This window comes from Triturus cristatus, chromosome 4_1 (genome assembly GCF_964204655.1).
Source record: "Triturus cristatus chromosome 4_1, aTriCri1.1, whole genome shotgun sequence".
NCBI lineage: Eukaryota > Metazoa > Chordata > Amphibia > Caudata > Salamandridae > Triturus > Triturus cristatus.
This window is the reverse complement of record NC_140585.1, coordinates 1038717913-1038734367: the sequence shown is the minus strand read 5'-3', so window position 1 is coordinate 1038734367 and position 16455 is coordinate 1038717913. Positions and strand designations below refer to the sequence as shown.

At 41.9% G+C, this 16455-nt stretch overlaps 1 protein-coding gene across 3 annotated transcripts in view; it reads left to right on the top strand.

Annotated features, from left to right (window-relative positions):
* MAPK11 (mitogen-activated protein kinase 11) overlaps positions 1-16455 on the top strand; it is a 221929-nt gene that overhangs the window by 95822 nt on the left and 109652 nt on the right. For all 3 annotated transcript variants that reach the window (XM_085653983.1, XM_085653982.1, XM_085653981.1), the window contains exons 3-4: positions 10552-10610; positions 12516-12627. In XM_085653983.1, coding sequence (XP_085510109.1) covers positions 10552-10610; positions 12516-12627 — 171 coding nt within the window. The remainder of the gene's footprint in view (positions 1-10551; positions 10611-12515; positions 12628-16455) is intronic.

The window sequence follows — 16455 nt, the reverse complement described above, 5'->3', positions numbered from 1 at the left end:
TCGTGATCCATCACTTCGAATAGATGGGTCCTGCAAATCAGTCATAGGGGCTACGCTCTGGCTTTCATTTCCTTCCTTGGTCGTTTTTGCCCCACATCAGAGCAATTGTTAACAGACAATTCTGCAATATTGGTGCAAGAAGTCCAGCTTTTACTGGCAAGGTATGCCATTGAGCTAGTGCCGGTTTTGGAGAGTAGAGTGGGATGCTATTCATGCTACTTTCTCGAACAGACGTCAGAGACCTCAAGTCTGTACTGCATCCCACCTATTGAATGTCTTTCTACGGAAAGATCAATTCAAGATTTTTACTCTTTCTCTAATTATTTCTGCTCTGGATGGCTCTTTTCCTCCTGCAGCCAGTTTGGAAGATTCTTGATATGATTCTTATGTTACAGACTCCATCCTGGGTGTCAATGATGATGGCCGTGAGGCATCTTGAACTCTTCAATATTTGCCTTCTAATTTGGCTACAACTTCGAGTGGATAACTTATCTCCACAACAGCGGTAGGGTCCTGTGCACCTGTCTCCATATTTTGTGATTGATCGTCACCAGTTAAATGCTTATGATCTGCAGCAATAATCCATTTTCATTGCAACTCGATGCCCTTCCACAAACCATCTGTGGTGGGTGCTTAGGAAGTTCATTGCCTGGTGTGGTACTCCTCATACCTACTCTCTGCAGGCCAAATATGCATATGGCCCACCAAGGCCTTGCAGTAGGCACATATAAGGGTAACCTGTCTCGCCTTTCTGTGTTTACATCATAAGCCATCTCCATTTAAATCACCTGTTAATGGTTTTTATCAAAGGTCTGGCTCAGGTTTTTCCCCAAAACCATTCGGCATGCTGCAGTAGGACTTGAACTTAGAGTTGACATGTCTTACGTGCACACCTTTTGAGTGGCTCCCTGAGACTGATGCTCAAAGTAGTCTTATTATTATTATATTTGGGTTTGTAAAGCGCACAGATACCCGGGGGTTTCCCGGCGCTGACAGAGGAAAAGAAGCAGGGAGGCGAGATGGAAGAGGGGTTTAAGCAGAGAAAAGCCAGGTTTTTAGGCCCTTCTTGAATTTCAGGTAGCAAGTTTCAAAGCGCAGAGAAATAGGGAGTGTGTTCCAGAGTGATGGTGCCAGATAGGAAAAGGAGCGACCACCAACTCTGGTGCGTTTGAAACGTGGCACGGAGAAGGTGCCAAGAGAGGAGGATCTGAGGGTACGCACAGGACAGTACGGTTGAACCAGAGTGGAGAGGTAGAGGGGGGAGTTGCCTGTTTTTATCCGGTGCATATAACAGAGAGCTTTGAACTTTGCTCTAGATTCGATGCGCAGCCAATGAAGGCTGCGCAGGGAAACAGCAGCAGAGGCAGTTCTGGGCAAATTGCAGAGCAGGCGAGCCGCCATGTTTTGCACCACCTGTAATTTACATGTTACTTCCTTGTTAGCCCCAAGGAGGAGCACGTTACCATAGTCTAACCTGGAGGTTACTAATGCCTGGACCACAGTTCTTAGGGTATCTGACGGCAGCATCCATGCTATTTTTCTCAGCCATCGCATGATATTAGTACAGATGGCTGAGACTTTCACAGCATGCTGCTTCATGGACAATTGGTTGTCAAATGTAACTCCCAGGTTACGAGCCATGGTAGATGGAGCCGGCAGGGGACCCATTTGCAGAGGCCAATACTTCGGGCCCCAGAGAGAGGTGTCAGGACCGAATAGAAGAAGTTCGGTTTTGTCGCCGTTTAGTTTTAATTTATTGGTCTGCATCCAGTTGGCAATATTGATGAGCCCAGATCGGAGAGATGAAGTAGGGGCGTGTTTATTAGAAGAGAGAGAGAAAATAATTTGGGTGTCGTCCGCATATGAAAATATAGAGAGACCAGATTGTTCTGCCAGAGAGGCGAGAGGACTGACATAAATATTGAAAAAGAGGGGGCTCAAGATAGAGCCCTGGGGTACACCGTGAGGGGACGGGAGAACGGTGGAAACAGAAGTGGGGGAAAAGACCTGAAAAGTGCGTGCGGACAAAAAACTGGCAATCCAGGCTAAAGCCATGCCATGGATACCAGCGGCCTTTAGGGTGGAGAGGAGGATGTCATGAGAGACGGTGTCGAACGCAGCGCTTAAATCCAACAGGATAAGCGCCACCGTCTCTCCTCTGTCCACCTGTTGTCTAATGGCCTCTGTGACACCTAAGAGGGTGGATTCGGTGGAGAATACAGCCCTAAAACCAGACTGGGAAGGGTGTAGGAATTTGGTGGCCTCAATGTGAGAGGAGAGGCAGAGGTTAATGTGTTTTTCTAGAACCTTGGACAGACAAGGGAGTAGAGATATGGGTCGGAAATTGGAAGGATTATTGGGATCTGCGTTGGTTTTTTTGAGAAGAGGAACCACCATGGCGTGTTTCCAAACTGCAGGAACGGTGGCTTCCGACAAAGATGCGTTCAGGAGGGCTAAGATGGGTAAAAGAACGGGAATGTCAAGGGTGCTTAAAATTTGAGGAGGCATGGCATCGAGTGGGGAGCCAGATTTGATTTTAGCTATGAGTTTGAAAAAGAGTTCCAGAGAGATCGGATCCCATTTGTCAATAGAAGTGTGAGGAACAGGGGTAGTAGTATCCTGAGCGATGGTGTTGTCAGGATGTGTACTGGGAGGGATATCTAATGCTCGTGGGGAGACATCAAAACCGGCATAGATACGGTCAATTTTTTCGGTAAAAAATTCGGCAAGAGTATTACATTGGACTGTGTCCAAACAGGGGGCTTTTGGCGAGTTTGATTGTCCAGAAAGTTCTTGGACTGCTCTAAAAAGAGCTTTTGGGCGGTTTTGGGCTGATAGAATAAAGGTGTTTACATAGTTTGCCCTGGCAGATTTGCACAGGGAGTGGTAGTTTCGAAGTTCCATTTTATAAATTTCTTTATCGTTGGGGGAATACGCAGATCTCCATATGCGTTCAAGTTTCTTACACTTGGATTTGGCGCATTTGAGTTGGTCATTAAACCAGGGAGCAGGGGGGTGAGTGAAGCTTTGTTTTCCATTACGGGCCGGAAGACAGATATCAATGGCTGAAGAAAGCCATGTGTTAATTAGACTTTCATCTTTGATAGTAATATTGTTGGGTAGAGAGGGTAGGGTTAAAGCAAGCTGGTGATTCAGTTGTGACAACTTGAGTTTTTTCCAATTTCTATTCGGTCTTAGAGTCTGAATATGCACTGATGGACCGGCAATAACACTCGTCAGGATATTAAAATCGATAATGTAATGGTCGGACCAGGTAATAGGTTTAGAGGGGAGGCAGGTAATGACGTCAAGGTTCGAAAAAATGGGGTCAAGTAGATTACCTGCCTTGTGTGTAGGGCCCGTGTTGTGAAGATGTAGATGTAGTCTTGCTGATTGCTATGAGCCCTGTGTACTGTATGAGTGAATTGCAGGTGCTCTTGGTGCAATTTGCTTTCACCACTTTCTTTGTGGACAAGTTAATGTTGAAGTTCCAGGTGAACGTCTTTTCGAAAGTTTTACGCCTCCCCATTTAAAAGAAGAGAAAGAGAGAGTCCATCGGCTCGACCCTTAAAGGGCAAGTTTTTATATATGGACTGCACAAGGGACCGTTGTGAGCATGGCCAGCTCTTTCTAGCATTCTCTGGACCACAAAAAAAAGGCTGGGCATAAACAGACCATGTCAAGATGGATGGATGGATGGATTGTCCTGCAAGCTCATTCCACCAGGGTCAAGGCCACTACAACAGCATTCACCGTTGGGGAGTGGGGGGGGGGGGAGAATGGGTGGTGATTCTGGACATCTTGCCAAATTTTCGCTTGGGTTTCGGTGCACAAGTTAATGGAACAATACTAATTTGGCAGCTAGGACCAACGGGAGGCCCATTTTGTCCCCCCAATCCTCCCCAAACCCTCAGCCTTTGGGGGTTACTTCTCTGGTGTTTTTAAAGGGAGGAGTCTGTGGCTAGACGTATCCATCAGAAGAACAAATTACCTTGTTAATGCGGTTTCTAATAGATACTCTGTCTAGCCACAGTGGCCCAATACCCTCCTACGTCCCTGTTCTGTGGAGTCGACTCCTGAACAGCTTAAGGGTTTCATTCAGTCATCTGAAGTTTTTTCTTATGGCTCTGTCTGAGGTTGTTTAATAAGCAATATTATGAACTGATGTCAGCTTGCAGAGGTGGTGCTTGTGCGCAGCTGTGCTAAGTTACTTTCCTGTGCTGTATGGAGTCACCCCAGAGCTACATAACTCCTATTGGCACGCAGTAGTGTTGCTGAGAAGATTCTCCGGATGCAGCCTAGGGTTTTTTTTTATTTATTTGTTTTGACATAATACGCGATGCAATAGTTTTTCTAGTTACTGCTTATGAAGCATCATCAAACCTTTTATTACGGGGTCATGTAAATAACTAAAGTAGAACCATTAATGCAGTGAACATGGGTAGTATTGATTATTAAATACAATAGTGTTCATGACGATATACTATTAGTTTGGTATAATGCTAATTGCATTCCTTTATTACTTGGGTAAATTGGCATGATTCTTTATCTTTAGAGAGGCAGCTACTTTTGTTGCACTAAGGTTTATGAGGGATGGAAAGAATATCTGCCAACATGTTATCAAATGGGTTATAGTTTATTCAGAAGGGCCCAGCTTTAGAATTTATAATCTATTTAGCAACTTAATTACCTGGGGGTATTCTTAAGGTGAGAAATCTGAAGTTAGGGTATCAACCAGAAAGTGTGTTGGTGAAGGTAAGTAACTTGTTAATCTCCTCAGTGCCAACAGTCTCCTCCCAGACTACCAACTGGGCTTCAGATCATGTTGCAGCACAGTCACTGCCGCATTACAAATCATACATTATGCCCTCATGATCTCGCCAGCTTCATCCAAACCATAAAGTCGGAAATGGGATTCACTGGCAGCATCTTCCACTGCTCCTTCTACCTCTGTCTGACACTATTTTGTTCAGCGGGGCAGCTTGAGGTCCCAGAAGATGCTCCTTACCCATTGAGTTCTCTATGGGTCCATCTTGTTTCCTGCCAACTTCAATCCTTTGCATCTCTACTATCCAATATGCTGACTGTTCTCAACTCTGTTTGAAAGTCTCCTCCGCTCCAGGGATCCAATACATCAAACACTTTGCTTCATCTTTAGAAGGACTTACCTAAAGCTCAACACCGCAAAATAGCATTTGGCTCAACACCGCAAGATAGCATTTTTGCTGTTCACCAAGAGCAGCAAGCAACAACTAGTCTAAACATGGTCAGCAACCTGAACCCAGAAGGATTCATACTCCAACGTTCATCTCAATGCCAAGCTATTGGGACACGGAAATTAAGGAACATATTGTGTAGAAAACCAAGATTGCAGGGCACCATCTGTCTCTGTTAAAGGACGTGAAGCCATTTTTTCCATAAAGCGACTTCAGAACTGTCATTCAAACCTCATTACTTTTAGACCTGGATGATAACAATGCTCTACTTAACTGCCTCCCGACTCCACTTAAGGTACTTACGAACCACAGCATACCTTATTGATGGCCTGAAAAAATAAGACCACATTATCCCTCACAGATAAAACTCCATTTGCCCTCCTGCCAACCCACACCATCTTCAAAATCAGCTGCATTGTCTGCAAGCATTCCCTTCCAGCATCCACGTGTATCTGGGTGATGTGCTCCTGGCCTCTTGTGGTTTTATGAATGCTCTCCGCCAGGACCCCATCATACTGGAGACGAAGTGGAGAAAAAATAACAATAACGCATCTTCTTCATTTACGTACCAAGGTCTGGAACAGCATCCCTGTGCCCCATCAGGATTTCCCCACCCTTGCTACAATTTAGAAACGAACTAAAGACGTGCCCAGGAAAAAGTGGATGATTGGGACTGGCAGAAGATGTGTGACTATGCCTATAAAGTATCTAGGTCTGGAACTCTTATAAGTATACTGTATTTGTTTTATAGGACACCTCAATGTATGCACACAGGTGCTGGATTTTTTCATATGGTGTGAATTGCCCCATAGCTAGTAAGTTCTTAAGTGTAGTTACAAGCTGCCTAGCCGAAGCTGTAGGTCAAGCTAACTTTTACACCCTGAAATTCTGTTTGCTGGGCCTTTCTGTAGACCCCAAGCAAGAAAGGTGGGGAATAAAGGTGTAGACCTAGCCTTGCTGTTGTTAAAAATAGCTACGTGAGTAATATTGACGTCTTCTGAAGCCCTCATTTACTTTCATGAGAGTAGTTAGTTATGCAGTGGGCTAGCAGTGAAAGCATAGTGTTGCTGTTTGAAACAGAAATGAGGAATGATGATGCTCAACTTGACTGGAAATAATAGAAAAGCCACGCCCTGGAAACAGGCAGGGAATTTGCACACAGGCTTTGAGATCATCCACAGAATGGAGAGAGGCATCCAGGAGCTCTGCCTGCCACTGGAATGGTGAATAAATAGATGGGACACTTGATATTGCATCTGGCCCCACCTCTATTTTTCCCCACCCCTATCTGCCCACGGCTCTGGCCCCCTTGAGGCTTAGCTAATAAATGGCACCTGTTTGCCGATTTGCAGTCACAAGTCCTACCTAGATGCCCCCACCTATTTAGTATCTGTTGTATTGTCTTTATTAGCTGTCATTAAAATGTATTTAGCTTCAGAAAGAGGACCATACATATTTTGTGCACACCTATGGAATGTGCATGCTGGGGTATGTTTAGTTGTTAAAAAACATAAAACCGGTAAAAGAGCCGATGACACACCTCTTTGAAGAACGCTGCATCTCCACAAACTAATAACGTGTCTCTACTCTCAGAACCTAGCTTCCCCTCCAATCAGTGATTGTGTACATCTTTGACCCTGTATAGCAGCATCATCATTGAGTCTTTATTTCGATTAAAATAATCATAAAAGACAGCACTAACAGTTTTAAGTCAAAATGCTTAAGATAAGAACACAGTCGCCGTAAATAGCAATCATAAGAAATATCGCTAAAAACATTAATTGGTACTAAAATTTGTATCATATAAAAAGGCTCGAGTACAAAAACCACAATAAAACCATAGAAATGCATCGATAAAATGTGTGAGACCAAATAATTCAACACCATTTTAACACAGGGCCACGCTAAAATAACTTTACGTAAGAGTAGTTATAACTAGACTTTGGTTTCTCTTAGTTTTTTGGAACGAATAAGCCAAGCCCATTTAAAAAAATGTAGCCTTTTGTCTACAATTGTACTGTACAAATGCCACATATATACATAAATGAGACATTTTCGAATGCGACATTTTCTTGTGTTAGAGCTTTCTGTTATATAATTATGTATTAATCTCCTGTTCATACTTGTGCTTTATCTTTAGAGGACAAGATTAAGATTTTTTTTTACAGGAACTATATTGTTTAATCTCACAATACATCCATGAATTGAAATATTGATTTGAACAATTTAAGTGAAGAAACTTGGCAACAGCATTGAAAGAATTGATTTGAATGCATTTTAAGATAACGTACGTGTATGTGGCAATCGAAGCATTCCAGTCTTCTCCACTATCAGTCGAAGTCCCTCGAGAGTTTGTTCAGAGCCCTTCCCTGTTCTCGTTATGTTACCCCCTTGTGACATCTTTTCTTTTGGCTTCACTTAGCACTTTTTTTTTTAACTCACTTTATTAATGACTTTGACAGTTATATAATGCAATGTTTATCCTACAGAGGCAGTCTTTTGTTTTTGTAGGAAATTACACTATACATATTACATGCATCTTCTGTATGTGTCATTCCATGAGAGCTAAAAAATCGAGGACAATGATCTCCAGTGACATCGTGAATACCAATACATTAGAGTCCCAGTAGATAAAATGACAATATAAAGCAGTTGTAGTCCAATGAACAAGAAAAAACCTATTTAACCATGCCAGTCCCTACTCCTGGCTTCACTTACCACTTCTATGCAGATGCTAAACAAACCTCCTCTCTTTACTTTCTTGCCTACACCTCCAGGCCAACACATCAAATGGCTTAGCTGCCATATGTCACTGAATGTCCCTACATTTACAACTCATCAATGACTGAGGTCCTGTGTTTTCCCGCAGTCTCTGCATCCACTTCACTTCTTACCCCGATCTACTTCCCTCCCAATGCATAGACCTTCTTGTCTTCTTCCAGAAACTTTGGCGTTTACCCCTATATGCAAATTGAATTGTTCATCATTACCGTAGCCATTGCTGCCAGGGTACTAAGTTCTACATTTTCAAAAGGCCCTCTCTTGTATCCTAATGCACTCAGCCAAGGTGGTGATCAACTGGCTCGTTCTCAGCAAGCCCTTATTGCAAGGTGATGTGCAACCAAAATTTGTCAATGAAAGCTGGTATGCGCCACATAGGGCATACTCTCCATCTGACCTCATAACTCTGTCGATAATTAATTGCTTCTCCATGAACGTTTCCTTTATACGTATTAACAATGTATCCTGATCTGCCATTTATCAAAGAATACACAAAAAATGAAAGCACAGGCTGAACCCATCTCTGTGGGAATGCTCATCGATGCAACTAATATCAGTTTTGCTGAACATTAACGGAGGGTGGGAGTTTTCCATTTTATTCTATGTTTGTTTCTGATAAGTTTTCTACTGGCAATTCCCATACTATAGAAGGTTAATAGCGGATTATTGAGTACCTCCAAACAGATGGCCTTTTAGAGCTTTCTGATGAGATGCTGCTGTTAGGCCTTCGCTCCCTATCTCAGTTCTAACATTTGGGCAGCTTAGCATAATGATGCTTTCAAATTAGACGCTCAAAAGAATAAGGTGCTTTTGAAGTTCTCTAAGCGAGACCCATTTGTTATGTTGGCTGTGCTGCTTGCTGAAGGTTGTTGGAGGAGCTCACTACTGAATTAAGAGAAACAGCCATTCGGTTCTATATGAAAGTTTTTCATTTGGGGAGCAAAATAATTATTGTTCAATCTAAGTCGAGGAAGCTGTAAGGCTTACTATTGGGGACCACACCTCTCTCTCAGGAGTTGAAAGCGCACATTTTGGTAATGTGTAAGCAACACAGAATTACTTTAGCACGGAGTAATTAAAAATCTGTGCTACATTATCTTAACTTGCGCAAATGGCAGACCAAGGCTGGAACTTGCTCTCTGAATTCTTGGAAGGGATAGGTGGACCCTGGTGTTCTATCCTCGCCTTTAATATTGAGATTTTGGCTAATAAAAGGTAAACTCAATATTTAGGTCATTCATTTTAGACTCCATTATTGAGGTTTGTAAAATGCAAACTCAAGATTAATGTGCTATTCGTGTATTACTGAAGCCCTGTAACCCGTTGTGGAAGGCTGAACCAGAGTTATAGACCTGAGCAGCAGACTAGCGCCTACAACCTGTGCGAGTGCCTTCAACAACCAAAATAACTAGAGGAAGAAGGGCTATAAGGCTATTGGAACAGGAAACAGAGTTTACAACGCTGCCAATACCAAGCAGGTGGGTAACAACGCGGTTGTTACAACAACCGCGTAGTTATTACTCGTGACATTACATTGCAAGACGTTTCAACAACTTGCGCTAGGTGGCGTGCAACACCAGGGAATCTGTTGGATATTAAATCCAACACCTTCCCTGCTGTTGCGCTAACTGTAGTAGGAATAGTAATTTATACTATTCCTAAGTCCAGCGCGCCACCTAGCGCAAGTCGTTGAAACGACTTGCGATGTAATGCCACGCCTGGTAACAACGCGGTCTTGTAATGACCACGTTGTTACCTACCGCGTGGTAAAAGCACTCGTTGTAAAGTGCTACATTCTATTGGAACAGTCCATCCACTGAGGGTAGAGTGTTCTAAATTTAAAGGGAGAAACAGTAAGACAAGCATTGGAATGTTGAAGCAGATGTCTTATATCAGCTATTATTAGCCCTGAAACACTTCAGTGGAGCTCTCAACATGTTCTAATAACATTTATGCAACTAGAGGCCAAAGGATTAAGGCTATAACATAGATTATTTCGCTACCGGCAAAATGTGCTAATACCCAGAAAATATTGTGAGTGGGACATAAAGAGAGACGACGATCCATAAGAGAGCAGGAAAATAGAACATTTGCAAATTTGGAAATCTAAACCAATATCTATAAGTTTGTGCATCTTGCTTTGGTTGTTTAACTTGGGATGATTTCAAAGGTTCCTGGGGCGTCAACAGGGCATATGGTCATAAATATTCTTTGTCACTTAACAAATACTAAGGAAGCTGTCTTAAAGGTAAGCAACTTTCCATTTGTTTCCGCTCTAACTGCTAGTCTGTAATTTTCATTATGTGTAATTCTGAACTCGTAAAGTTTGTGTGTTTATATTCATATATCATTTTTTTACGTTAATACATTAAAGGCAAAGTAACTCATTCTCTCTGGAGCAATAAGCTGTACTAAATGAAGGGACTGCATCTTATACCAACGCAAGCATACAAAATTACCTCTCTTTTAGGTGTACTGTTAGGATATCGATATAGTGGTCTTTGAATAACCACACTGATTTCCTGCTGTTATTTAATTAATGTTTTTATTTCAGGTGATAGGATTGCTGGATGTGTTTACGCCTTCAACTTCAAATGAAAGTTTTAATGAAGTGTAAGTAATATTGCATTCCAAGTGTGCACATGTTGCCTGTTTTTTTTGTTTTTTTAAATTCTTTAAAATAAAATTAGTTTGGGTTGTTAAAATGGCTGGAGGATGCATGTTAACCAACTAATCATTCTGGCACTCGAAACATTATTTCCATTTTGATAGCCAGGAGTCGTGTTTTATTTTCTCCTCTTGTGTAAGCTTCGCTGATAACCGTAATGGTGGGCAAGTTGTCGAGTAAACCAAGTTAACAATATTGTGACAAGACACTCCACCGAGAGCGGAGTTAAAAAGGTCTGTCCCCAAACTTGACTCTTTAAATCTGTGTTTAACATTTCATATCCTAATATTGATTATCATCTGAGTACATGCCCATGTTTTCATGAGCTAGATCATCTGTAATAAATCATACATCTCTTGGCAGTTTTCCAGTTCCCAAGTTACCAGCTTCTCTATTGTATCAGCTAGTTACAGCTGAGAAGCATCTTGCCATATTCCAGAGCCACTGCCACCCATTGACCTGTGAGCAGATGAAAAGATAGTGCCATTATGCAGTGCCAAACTGATGAGGGTGTATCAAGGCTAGATCTGCAACCAGGAATACATATTTTCGTGTACGTAAGGATTAAGCAGTCTTCTATCTACTCTTTGCCCATTTTCTTATGTCATTCATAAAATCATTCCAACATTGCCACTGTATGCAAAGGTAACTGTCTGGGGCCTTCCCTTGCAGTGCAGATTAAATAGCATAAGTCCTCCACACCCTTTGCATGTGTTTCGAAGCGTTTTTTAAAACTGTACACTGAATGGCAGCCCTTAACTTTCGCACACAGATAAAATGCAGGCGCAAGTGAGTCTTAATTTCAAATCATAAAACTGAGGGAATGCTGGTAGGGTGTGATTGGGATCTGTTTTTCAACCTCTAAGTTTATTTTTTGGTTGTAAACCCACCTTGGAAAACGAGGTTTGATCTGTTTATTAAACAGACTGACGTCACCAGTCCTCGCCGTCTACAAGCACATACAAAGAGGGGTGCCTTTTTAAGTGTTCCTTTTTGGGGGCTAATCTCATTCATGTGAGGTTTGCAGGAAATGGAATCATCCAAATAGACTACCAGACGTGACTCTCCAGAAAGGGAAATCCAGCCTACATTTCCTGTTGTAAATACATCCAGCTGATGACTCTCCAGAAAGGGAAATCCAGCCTACATTTCCTGTTGTAAATACATCCAGCTGATGACTCTCCAGAAAGGGAAATCCAGCCTACATTTCCTGTTGTAAATACATCCAGCTGATGACTCTCCAGAAAGGGAAATCCAGCCTACATTTCCTGTTGTAAATACATCCAGCTGATGACTCTCCAGAAAGGGAAATCCAGCCTACATTTCCTGTTGTAAATACATCCAGCTGATGACTCTCCAGAAAGGGAAATAGAGCCTACATTTCCTGTTGTAAATACATCCAGCTGATGACTCTCCAGAAAGGGAAATCCAGCCTACATTTCCTGTTGTAAATACATCCAGCTGATGCATTTACACCAAATCAGACTTTTCACTAGCCGATTTAAGTGTTATGTGGTTCAATAGGCAAAAGGAGTTATAGAGGGAGTGAGAAACCATCCGAGAAGAACGAGCTGCTGACTGGGATTCGGGTTCAAGTCTCGGCGTTGGCTCAACATGCTGTGATTCTGGGCAAAACACTTAATCTCCCCCTGCCCATGGACAGCGTCTGGATACCCTCAGTGGTGATAAGCCACGTTATATAAATTTGCTATGTTATTTAATTTATAACTATATGTCCAGTATTCAGGTCCGTTGCATTCAGGATCTCAGACGTATGTATTTAAAAAAAAAAAAAAGTTGCTGTTATGGCATTTATTTTTCTTTTAAAGGAAGTATTTGTTTTTTTGCAGTTACCTTGTGACAAATTTAATGGGTGCTGACTTGAATAATATTGTGAAGTGCCAGAAGTTAACAGATGACCATATACAGTTTCTTATATACCAGTTGCTTCGAGGACTTAAGGTACTAACTTGTGATGTCTATTTTTTGTAAGCTGTGTTAATTTGTGTTTTTTTGTGGCTCAAAATGAATATCTTCATAACGCTGTGCAAGTAAACCCCTCTAAGCAGATCTATTCTCTAACATTTCATTTTGAGGGTTAAAAAATATCAGATTTTTCAGTTAATTGGCCACGTTTTTTAAATGCCATTTTTGAAGTGTAATTGCAACTCTCGCTTCTACAGTTCCTGTACCAGGTTCCTGGATGACTCCATAATCCTAAAGATTTACCAGTGTAAAGCATATGTCCAGTTACATCCGATAACTTTGTTCATGTATGATAATTTTGTCCTTTGGTGTTGAAGGATACTGTTTAATGTGGTAGAACTGTGCTTATGGTTTGAGGATGCGCCTTTGATTGGGTATGGCAGAACATAGGTCCAATACCAGCATGGAATTGGAGTATTTTCTGGCAGTTTGCTGCTTGTGTGTTATGGAAAAGGGTCTAGTTGCATGCTAGAGGCCATAGCTCAGATGTGTACGAACCTGTGTTAGACTGCTGATTTTGATCGTCCTTTTAATTCTGGCATTTCCCATGTAGCAATGTTCTAGGGCTGCATTTGTTACTGCACAGACTATATATGACACGGACATGCTGTAATGCATTCTCGAGGATAGATATTTATCTCCAAAATTAAATGATTGATTACTTGTAAGGCAATTCGTGGCTTCTGTTTTTGGAATCCATCTGAGACTTTGTTACCTGCAGCACGTTAGCATACACTGCGGTGCATGGGTGTTTGTCTAGCAGTGTCATCTAAAATATATCATTCCTATCGAGTGAGCTACAGGCCGTTAGGTGGGAAGGGATTAATCCATGGATCATCTCAAAGCCCTTGTGATTTTTTTCCCTGGAATTATAAACTCACACTAGCAGTGTTTTTGTTGACTAGGTTAAACATGCAGGACTGGCAGTTCCACAAGGAGAGATGTAAAAGGAAACCAATCAGAGAGTAGAAATTCTATTTTGGCTAAAAAGCGGACAATACTTGCACCGTTCCTATTTCTGGTAAAATCTTGCAAAGCTTGGTGTACATTCCGAGTCACAGGTTCTAGCCTCACCAGTTTACTGTGCATGTACATTTCAAGGGTTAATTTAAAATTAACAGCAGTGAATTTGGTAACAGTAATTCATTGTATGCTTTATACCCCCCCCCTTATTGTTACCAGTACACATTAAACATACTCCATATTAAATACAGTCCTGATTATTTACAATGCAAGTTACTGAAAACATTAGTGAAATTAGTTGCTTAAATCTAATTTGTGGCCATGAGTCTCCCTTCATGCTGCCTTGGTAAACAGTTTGTAGTTGTGCCAATCTGGCAACACAGTATTATTGTAAATCATACACCTAGTTCAGAAATAAGTTTGTGGTTAGTCTACACTGCTTTCAGTGTCTAATTCCATCAACTTGATTTCCAGTTAGCTAGCTAATTGATTCGTTTGATTCTCGTCCTCTTGTGCTATGCCTGGACAATTGAATATAGTAACAGAACAGCTGGAAATGGTGTGGCCAATAAGACGAGAGAGGATAGAATAAAAAGCATTTTAGTAAGCAAGAAGTACAGAAAGTGCTGATCGGCACACAAAGCCCTTTTAATCGTATTGATTAAAACCTGCAGAAAGTGCTTTATGGTTCCCTTGAAAGTCTTTGATGTTGTCATCTAGTTGAGTACAAGCACCGCTTAGCAGAGCTTTTTCAGGCATTCATTATTTGCAATGCCGTCTTATTGGTCTGTGCAATTGCAAAAGTGCTTTGAAGGATTTCAGCACGTAAATGAATTGAGAATCACAGCCAAATTTTAGGGGCTTTTATAACATCACAACAACTTGTTGACGGAGTGACTAAATTGTGTGGGCAAACAGAAGCCGCAAAAGTGGGCATCCCTATTAGTGAATTGAGTAAATAACAGCATCTTAGAGTAGCAATTAGGGTTCAATAAATAAAGCTTTTACATTGATTTAATGGAACACACCACTGAGGGCCAACAAAGATAAAAGGTGAAACGGTCTACCCCTTGCCCTGCCCTCTCCATCCACAGAATCCAACACCTATTTCACTCCCCAATAACAGAACGCGCTGAAGAGGAAGTCCATGTAGAACTCGCTCCTAAACCAAAAGGATTGTTCTTCATTTGTATTCTCTCCCACCTCAGAAAGGAGGATCTGAAGTGCCTTCGTAATTCAGGGTCTCTTAAATATTAGTAAAAAGTTGGGAGCCAATGTTGGAATCCATTTTTAAAGGGCATTTATTCCTGGTATGCCAAGGTTTTAACACGTTCAGTCAGTTCTAGAGGGGGCAGTCCCTCAACCCCCATAAACCAGTAGCTCAGAATGACTAGTTTAGCACTTAAGACTGAAAGGAGTACCAGATCTTTGGAACCTTACCCGGACCCCCATTCTGTTTCACACAGCCACCCCAATAGAATTCCAGGAGGTTCCCAACTGTCTATACAATTTATTCAGGTTTATCCTGCCAAAACTTCCATAGCTTAGAGCATTGCCATAATACAATAAGGATCCTCATCTTGCCAACAAGAGTCCGATCTTTTTATTGTCCATGTCATGTAATCATTCTAGAGTGTAGTCCCTCCTCAAGAACCACTTTAGACTGTCTTCAGGCCCTTGAGTGCAAGCGGGAACAGCTTATTGTGCAGCAAAATATATCAGTTAGGGAAATCCCCTATTCCTTTTTGCCAGTGATTTGAAACCACCGCTTTGGTGATTATATAGTTAGATGCAGTATGTAAATTCTGTGTTCGAGCTTGATGTGGCTGTAGATACACATGCTGTGTATACTTCTGCCATACAGTGTTGGGCTCGGATCTGTGCAAGATGTTTTTCTTAGAAGAAGTCTTTTGAGTCACGAGTTTACATAACTCCTCCTTTTGCTGGTAATGCATGTGGGCATCAACGCCATGGTTTTCTTTCCACCATCTGGTTCGAACGTGTGCCTTCACACAAGTTTGAGACAGTCATCGGTACTCTCTTTTTGTCCCTACGGTACTCCTGACCATCAGTATTGTTGCAATAGCTCGCTTAATCTTCTCTAGGGCCCCCAGCGCCTTGACACCTTTTGGTAATTGTTCGCGGTTTACAAATACTGGACATTTACATTTTGTTATTCGGATGTGTATCCCTTATTTATTTTCCTTATTGAGTTGAAGAATACATCTCTGCCAGGTGATTCTCGGATCTGTCTCACCCCACGTGAGCCTTGCCCTTCGGTGCCTTTGTTTTTGGACCTTCCATTCACTCCATGTAATGTCTTGAGGGTGAGGAAGAAAGCAGATAAGACCACCAGCCATTTACCTGCACCTCCATCACCAGTCCAGCCAATGCAGGAACCACATTCTCCAAGATCCTTACATAAAGATTCCCTTTCATACACACCACAGGGGTCTCCATTTCTATTCCTCGAGAAATTATAAGGTGAAGGCCCAAACCCCATATCAACCAAAACTAGACCCATGGGACACTTCTGGATCTGAACCTGCAGCAGACACCGATCCTTCCAGATAATTCCTCCAGTTACCAAGAGCTACTTGCCAGAGGAGCAGTGTATAAGGTTCTTCTCCATTCTGACCCTATGGAGGAGTATTTCTTATTTGAGACACTCTCCTCCACAACGCACACGACACAATACCTCCTTATGCTAAAGGGTATAGTGCAATACACTTGGGATATATTCCAGGACCCTGCCCGTGCACGGGTGATAACTCCCTGTATAGATAACAAATAAAGTTTCCCCCTCTGTCCCCCCTTTACATTCAATTTCAGCTTCCACCA